General features: G+C 29.9%; 1 protein-coding gene across 4 annotated transcripts; it reads left to right on the top strand.

Moving 5' to 3' along the window:
• The first annotated feature begins 246 nt into the window (after positions 1 to 246).
• On the top strand, positions 247 to 8325 carry LOC116773015 (WD repeat-containing protein 37). Of its 4 annotated transcripts, none has more exons than XR_009753731.1 (10): positions 250 to 641; positions 728 to 844; positions 911 to 1102; positions 2790 to 2962; positions 3514 to 3742; positions 4811 to 4949; positions 5401 to 5470; positions 5995 to 6171; positions 6341 to 6516; positions 7365 to 8325. XR_009753731.1 is itself a non-coding variant. In XM_061528448.1 (10 exons), exons 2-10 carry the CDS (start codon positions 464 to 466, stop codon positions 6464 to 6466), a joined length of 1401 nt encoding a protein of 466 aa, XP_061384432.1. In that variant the 5' UTR covers positions 250 to 363; positions 446 to 463; the 3' UTR covers positions 6467 to 8325. The 4 variants fall into 4 exon arrangements, 3 of the variants coding, with proteins under 3 accessions (XP_032521264.1, XP_061384432.1, XP_061384433.1); XM_061528448.1 differs by having other exon boundaries at positions 250 to 363; positions 446 to 641; positions 6341 to 8325; XM_061528449.1 differs by having other exon boundaries at positions 309 to 325; positions 446 to 641; positions 6341 to 8325.
• Positions 8326 to 9091: the final 766 nt, after the last annotated feature.

Here is a 9091-nt window from a genome sequence, read left to right as displayed (position 1 = left end):
AATAATACTAAAATTAAAAGATATAAAGTACGTAATAATATATACTAATATTATAATCACAAAAAATACTTACTGCTTAAATATGCTAATTCGATAAGTACAATTAAAAAATATTGATCCGGAGATACTTTAAAAAATTACATGCTTTTAAACGGCTATTAGAATAGGGAACGAATGTTGTTTATTTTCATTAAATATATTTTTAGAGAAGAATGGCAACTCAAAACTTTTATAGTGTCAGTTAGTAATGTCATATGTCATCTAAATATTTTTGTCGTGATTTTTCTGGGTGCAGAGTAATTAAAAGATTGTTCTTGAATTCTGTGTAATATTCCACATACCTTATTTTTCATCGTTCGCCCTGTTAATAATTTTTTTCCCTTCGTTTGTATTCTTAGTAACATGACAGTTAATTAGACTTTAAATATAATCCTGTTTTATGTAGTAATATCCGCAACCAATCATGAAATCTAGTAAAAGACGACTTCAAGCTTTAACCGAGAGTTCAGATGGACTACCAAACTATTTAAAAATGGAAGATTCAGAATCATCAATTCCACCAGTTTTTAGGTGCCGCCTCCATGAATTGTTTTCACAAATAGAAAAAGAATTTGATGTTTTGTACACTGAAAACTTAAACTGTAAGTAAAATATATAAGATAGTATTCTAATCCCAACAATTTAAATAGTATTAAGTTTTATTTGAAAAATATATCTTAATTTACAGTACAAGAAAAAATAGACATTCTTAGTGAAAAATTAGAAAGAGAAAGCTATGTTGGTGACAGACAGATTGTGGACTATGTTGATTTTGAAACATCAGGAAAAAACTCTAAGGTTAAATGTAAGTAACTCACAAATCATCTTTAAACATTTGATAAAATTATATATTAATATAATTCTTTTTTAGTATCTCAGAGTAATTCTCAAAAAGTAAAAACCAGTCACAAACTAAAAGTACAGACCAGCAAGATTGTGTCTAGCTTCAAAGCCCCCACATATAGCTGTCAGCTTATCAGGGAGTTCACTGGGCATAAGGATGGTATCTGGGACGTAACCACTGCACGTCCCGGACAGGCGTTGATTGGAACTGCTTCAGCAGGTATCTCATTACCTTTATTCATTCTTGAATTGTTTTATGTTTGGACAAAAATAAAATATTAACATAAACTGCAATTTAGAAGCTTGGTTGTAACAGGATGTATTCAGGAAATGTTACCTTACACCATAATTATCATTATGGTGTTTTGTGTGACTTTGGGGAAATATAGGGTGCTCCTAAAATATACCTCGAGTCTTTAAATCAAAACACCATTTTTCAATTAGACAAACTATCATGTTTTATTTAACATAGTTTTTAAAATTTTATTGGAATTTGTTATAATAAATAAAAACAATGACATTGGCAAAATAATCCACAAATTCAGTGTGAATGAAATCTCAGTTTTATAGCAAAATATATTAAAATTAATTTGGTTTGTTGTTTGTATGTCTCAGTGATTAATTAGACTCTTAAACTTTTTGTATCATTTACCTCAATTGAGGCTTTAAAATTATATGGGCCTGTAAAAAAGTAGCAGGTGACTCCCTACTAGTATTTTGGCTGTATGGAAGAACAAAAACAAATAATTATTATAAAACATATTTTATTTTTCATTATTCCTTTTTTAAATAACATGATACAAGCAGGATGTAACTAAACTAATAACCTTAACTATTTCTACTCTTCATGAGATCAGATTCAGTTGAACGCAATCACACAAACCCAGTAATATATATATATATATATATATATATATATATATATGTTTATATGTATAACGGAGGATCAGAAGATAGCTCATTATCAGACATAGTGAACGATGGAACAAGATTTAGTTGGTAATGCAGCGAGTTCATCCACACCAAAAAATGTCGGTGACATTCCCTTTTTTCTCTGTCAGTTGTCCAACGTCAAAACTGACACCGGGGTGACCTCACTCAAGCTAACTGCTTGACGTTGCCAGCTAATTCGTAATAATTTGTAAAATAAAATGGAAATAAAATCATAATCAATTCTGACGCTCCGACATATATATATATTAAAGCATAAATATAATGTTTATATATATTAAAGCATAAATATAATGTTTATATATATATATATATATATAAACATTATATTTATGCTTTAATTCTAACTTAAGGTGAGAAATTTTATAACTGCTGACATTTAAATAATTAAAAAAAATATATATGTATAATAAATAATAATACAAGTTTATGGGACAAGTTGAAGCTCATACTGTAATACAGGCTACGTGTGACCTTACCTTGTAAATGGCATTGATTAAATTATGCAAAAAATGTGTTAGATGTCATTTGTATTTATATAGAGGACAATATTACGCTTTACATATATATATATATATATATATATATATATAGATATATTACTACTATTGTTTTTAAATATTATAATGGAATGGTTTTTTAAAGATCAGGATGCACTCAATTTGATTAAATTGTTATATACTACATTTGTTACTTTACTCATTGTATTCACTTTTAATTAATTGTTCAATTAGTTTCATAAAAAAATTGTGACCATTTGATAAAAATCTTAGACATGACCATGAAAATGTGTCACAAAACTACACAAATGGTGCCACAAATTAATATTTATTTAAACTATAATATTTTTTTATCTGTTATCAAGATGAAATATATTCTATTCTCAATAGAAGCCTTTTATTTTAAATTTTAATAATAATCAAATAAGTCTTTATATATATTATATATGTTAACAGATCACACAGCGTGTGTTTGGAGTGTTGAATGGGGTAAGTGTCTGCTTCAATACACCGGCCATGCTGGATCTGTGAACTCTATAAGATTTCATCCTACCAGAGACATAGCACTTACAAGCAGCGGTGACAACACCGCACATGTTTGGCAGGCGGCTGTGAATTGGGATCTGCCGGCAAGTATATTTATGTTAAGGCATTATTTTTTTCATTTTTATCAACATTACAATCTTTTTTCCACTATGGGATTCCAATTTATGGTTGTTCAAATCTGATACACTCCACTAATATTTCTCATTTATTTATACAGGTGGTTTCTATTAATTAATAGTATTTTTTAAATTTTGTATCAATCAGTAGTATTTCGTTAGTTTCAGCATTTATAAATATCACATAATATTAATTACAGAATTATAGGTTTAAAATTTAAAATAATACTTGTAAATTTTATACTTGATAATTTTAAAGCAATTTTTATTAAAAACACCCTGTAGTTGGGTTTATATAAAATTCATTCTGACAGCTAGGTTTGTACTTGTGTCGTTAGTTGTTGTTGTAGTAACGTAAATATTTGATCGCTTTCCATATAACTATCTCCTCGTTGTATTCATAACGAAATGGGTCAAAAATAACCGATTTATGTTTGACCTTTAGAATTTGTTATGCACTTATAACAACGAATTAATATTATAGTAGTATAATTTTAAGAATTATAATTTTTATATAGCGTGGTCAGTCGTCCGAAGAAGAATTAGACGGTGGTGGCGAGGAAAGCTTAGGAGAAAGCGATAGACCAGAAGTATTAAGGACTCCGTTGACTGAGCTCAGTGGTCATATGGGAGTGGTTGTCGCAGCTGATTGGCTGACAGGAGGCGATCACGTCATCACCGCATCCTGGGATAGGACGGCTAATCTGTATGACGTCGAAACCGGAGACTGCTTGCAAATATTGACAGGTAATAAAATTGCCGCCAAAATAAAAAAATCAATTGTCACTTATGTTAAATTGTATAAACTATGAAGTTCTTGCTAATTAACACAAAAGTGAATCTCAATTATATTTATATCATCTAGTTAGTTATTACGTATATTTACTGTAAGTAATCAAAATGCCGCCATTTTGATAAAACGTTTATATTATATAGTAAAAGTTTGCTCTTGCCAGTCCGTACACAATTAAATATTAGATTTAAGATATACTGACGATCACAGTAGGATCTTTTTTTGTCGAAACTCATGAGTTGAAAACCCTTAATCTTCGAAAACATGTTCTGTTCTTCCCTTCAATTACCAAAACCTCTATTACTCGAAATCTCAAGTCCCCTATCAATAGTAATCGGTGAGCCCGCTGAGCCATATTGATACGTAATATTTTACGCGCATAACTCGAAAAATTAAAATTTGATCAGTATCGCAAACTCTTTCTATAAAACACGGTTCGTTGAGACTTTCTGCCTAAATCGAAATTCTCTACAAGGCAAAATTTATTATTCGAATTTTTGTGCGTCACTATTGTAGTTAGACTTATAGAGGTTTTACTGGAAGTATTTTTTCGGATGTGGCTCTTGTTTTTAATTTTACATTTTATCACGCTTACCGGTTGCTATAAAGTAATCGAAGACTCGGTTTTATTTGAGTACAAAAGTAAAATTAAGGAATGACGTATCCTAAAAACGGTATTACCTTTTAAGGCGAAATCAGCCTAGTTTAAGAGACAGTGTTTATGTTGCAAACTTAATGTATTATACAATATATACTCTGTAACCTTACCACAAGTTTGAATCACCTAATTATATACGGAGAGTTTCAAGTTTTTGATACATAAATCTTCACTCGGTATAGTAGCAACGCGGGTTTATGAATTAAAAAAATTTAAACGCTCCGTATTAACTTTGACGAAACTCATATTAAGGATACAGATAAGATAAGTATTACAGAATACAGCTTCAATTCTATGGTTACAAATAACATTATTATTATACTTTTTAAAATTGGAGAAATTATTACATTCTGTTATCTCCTAGGTCATGACCATGAACTGACACATGCGTCATCTCACCATAGCTCCCGTCTCGTGGTGACGGCTTCCCGTGACACCACCTTCAGACTGTGGGATTTTCGTGAACCGATTCACTCCGTGTCCGTTTTCCAAGGGCATACTGAGTGAGTTATAATAATCACGTTAGACTGCTCCATATAACTTGACATTGGCAGAATATACTGTGCATGACACACATTAAGAATTAATTAATTAGTTTGCATGTGTTTAATTTGTTGTCATTTAAATAGAGTGTAAGGTAAGCCGTAAGCAGTGTTGGGAAAGTTAATGGTGCTTAAAACGGCTATGTTCAAACTAGCTATTGTTATGTATCTTTTAGTTGTAATAAACGCCATCTATTGACAGTTTTTTTAAAGAGAAGTCGTTAGTTGCGTTATTGTTTCCATGTTGAATATTTAATGACAGTTATAACACCGCGTATGAATTGTTTCTTTTGCTTTAATGTCAAGGACGAGTACACTGATTGATGTTCGTTTGCGCATAAATATTGAAGTTGATATTTTTACTGCAAAGTATTTTATAGTGAAGGTGTTTTAATTAGAGCTATTTTCGTAGGAGCGTTACTTCAGCGGTTTTCACAAGGGAGGACAAGGTTGTTTCCGGTTCCGACGATAGATCTGTGAAGGTTTGTTATGATGTTTAAATGTAATTGATATAAAAATAATCTTAAACGTGATCTAGAACATCAGTAGAGCCATCTGTTGACAACAAAAGGTATTTATGTATCCTACCTAAAATCAGAAGTAGAATATGTGCCCTATACGAAGTTAAGCTGACAAGCATCTGGTCTTTATTTTAATTTGAAACATGAGAATTCTATTCGTAGATACAATTATTTTTAAATGAGTGATATGCACCTTGCCCGGAAAATCGAAAATGTTTCCAAGATTTGTCACGAAATTTGGTACGTGAGAGTTTTGAGGTAGATTAATCAATGTAACTAAATTTATATTTCAATAAAACCTCGTTATTTCCGTTATTAAGGAAAAGTAAAACTAAAAATTTCCATTTTGTTTATCTATACACAAAAAATAAAGCGTTGGTTGTGAAGAAAAAAATTGCAAATATTATTCTTAAATGCCGTTTACCAAAACAAAATATATTTAGCTATTTTAATGCCTGACTGAGCAATAACTTCCTTCTGTCAAGGTTTGGGATGTTCGTAACATGCGTTCAGCTCTGGCCACCATACGTTCAGATTCATCAGTGAACCGCGTCTCTGTGAGCTCGGGTGGTCTGATAGCGATACCCCACGACAACCGACAGGTGCGACTGTTTGACCTTCAGGGTCAAAGACTGGCCAGGCTGCCGAGGTCGAGTAGACAGGTAATGACCCACAAATAAAATCCCATACCATTGACTAGAGAAGACCAATGACTTATAACCAATCAATCTAAATTTGATAATTGATTGGGATGTTTTTGTTACTGTATTTCCATACTAGATATACATCTCTTGACTGATAAGTATTATCATTATGCTTAATAATATCCAGGGTCATCGTCGCATGGTGACCTCAGTGTCATGGGTTGAGGATGTCGCTTCCAATATGAATTTCTTCAGCTGTGGCTTTGACCGTCGCATACTGGGCTGGTCCATACAGCCATCTAAGGACAACTGAATCTACAACACATTGATTGCATTATGAAGTCTCTTCTATAATTTTTTAAGGTGATTATCCTGTTATAATTACTTATTGCTGATTTTCCAAGGATTTTTTTTTTTTTGTATTAACATAACATAACACTCAAACGGTAAAAAGTATTTATTTGCAAATAATTTTCTCTATTTGATTAAATTTCTACAATCAAGTCTTAAATATGTGCCTCAATAATGAATCAATGTTTATGTGTCTAAAACTGCTTATATCTGATAACTTTGCTAAATAAATTTAAATCTTAGTAACCCTTGATTTTAATGAACAAGTGTTAAGAAAATTTTAATTATAATATTATAAAGATTAGTTTGCATCGTCCTTTTCCTTTTCCTTTTAATTAAATCTGTATAGATGAAGTGAGAAATATGTTGTTACTTATATGTGATAAAATTATATAGTATTTTCTTGTTCAATATTGTGTCAACTTTACGGTTGGATCAAAGAGAGTCAGTGCCCTCTTGGAAAGAAAAATTGAACACTCTTTTGGATCAGTTTTAATCAGCTTGTTAAAAATAGACTATATTTCGTTTTTGTGAAATGTATGACAAAAAAATATTTTAAAAATATATTGCTTCTTCAAATAAAGACTCCTTTTAGGGCTACCAATTCTCTATAACCCAAAGCTTAACAAATGTTAAATTAGAAAGAAAGATTACAAAAATACTTTAGGGTGTTTATGACTAACGTTTCGCTAAGACAGACACACATTTTGCATAAAAATATATCCTATAGTAAAACAAGCACAAAGTATCGCAAGTGAGGCACTGGCTCTCAGTCTTAACTTAAATTGTTTTAAATAAGAATCTTTATTACGAGTTAAGTATAATGTTGTTGGCTTTTAAATGTTTATTTTGTATTTAAGGTATGTTCCCTCGTAATCTCTTTGGTCTGGTGTTTGGTTTTAAATAGTTATTAGCATTAAGGTGTGACTATTGGGTAGCTTAACGTCGCTTGGCATTATTATAAGGTACTTATGTTAAAATCTATACAGCTTCGTTTGTTGATTACGTTATATAAATTTTCTTATTACGATTCAAAAAAAATAAATTCTTTCTGCATTTTCTCATGTGTTCAACTTCAAACTATATAAATACTACATATATATAATGAGATATTTTAATTAAGAACTGTTCTAAATCATATAATTACATATCTTTAGATTTACCAGTGACACATTATAATAGCAATATTCCTAGTCAGAGAAAATGGAGGTGTTAAAGAAATTGAGATTTTTTTTTATTATTCAATCATATCCATTAAAATACTAATATAAAAAAAATACTGAACTATATAATACCAACATAAAAAACTGAATTATAATACCAACCTCCACTAGTAACCAAAGATCGAACTAAATTCGTCCTTAGATTATTTTCAAATAAAATAATTTATATTTTTTTTTACTTGTTTAATTTTAAAAGTTGGATGTATTTAATTATTAATTAGCTTGAAATAATAATTATATATTTTTTTCTAACACTATATTTTTCTTTTGTACTTAAAACATTTTAATCTATACATGAAAATAGATTGATAAAAGATTCCACTCTAGTTTTAGATCAATTTTACCCCTGAACTTGTGTAGATGACAAAATAATATACGTTCTAAATGTTTAAAAAAAAAAATAACCATATCCGTGTTTGAAGATTTTGGTGTTGTGTTGCCAATATCATGATAAAAATGTAATTATGGCAATCTATAAACATGCATAATATGTGAATGTGTTTAGCTTAAGGTAATGTAGTTGAAATATCCAGTTCTTTAAACGATCTGCGTATTTTGTTATGCCATGTATGGTATGAAATATATTGATTAATATTAACTTTGGTTATATTATTTACAGAGCCCTATAATTTTGTTTTGGTTTATTAATTAAATTAATTTACCAATCTTTTACTCCCTAAACTCTCAATATTAATAGCAATATTGGTTTTTTTTTCTATTTGAACCTTTATCAACAAGCAATCCTATTTTCTACAGCTAAAAAAATTCAGGGCTTTATCCTCAAGAATAGGTTTGAAACTTTAAAGGCTGATAAATGAAAAACAAAGTGAGCCATTCCTTTTTCCCTCCAAAAAAAAAAAATAAGTACGCCTTTATCGTATCAAAAATTTACTTCCTCCTTCCTTTCTTCCTACATATAATGAATGTCATCCGATCTCTATTTGATTTTCCCCGAGTGTTGTTATATCTTTCAATATTCGACTTCACTTAGCATTTTTACATGAACCATCCACTCGTTTGAGGCATTTTAGGTAAAAAAAATAGAAATGCACCCATAATCAGCACTGTTTATTACACATTCAAAATAATTTATGGCTAAGTTTCTTAGATCTATAGTGTTATTTCAATTGCAACCACAATTTTAAACATTTATTGTGTATATCTCAGTAAATACGGATGAAGTTAATTCTGTAAGATTAAAACCTGTTTTTAAAAATGTGACAAAGTCGATTTTAGGCATCTTATTCATAATTCCATTTTATTGATTTATAACTGAGTGCACTTCCAACTTGTTACGAGAAGAGATTTTTTTTTATTAATATATTTAAAGAAATCGTGTTAGTAACACTACTTGTAACTCAAGA

This window comes from Danaus plexippus (assembly GCF_018135715.1).
Source record: "Danaus plexippus chromosome 18 unlocalized genomic scaffold, MEX_DaPlex mxdp_20, whole genome shotgun sequence".
Classification (NCBI taxonomy): domain Eukaryota; kingdom Metazoa; phylum Arthropoda; class Insecta; order Lepidoptera; family Nymphalidae; genus Danaus; species Danaus plexippus.
This window is presented reverse-complemented; position numbering and strand designations above follow the sequence as displayed.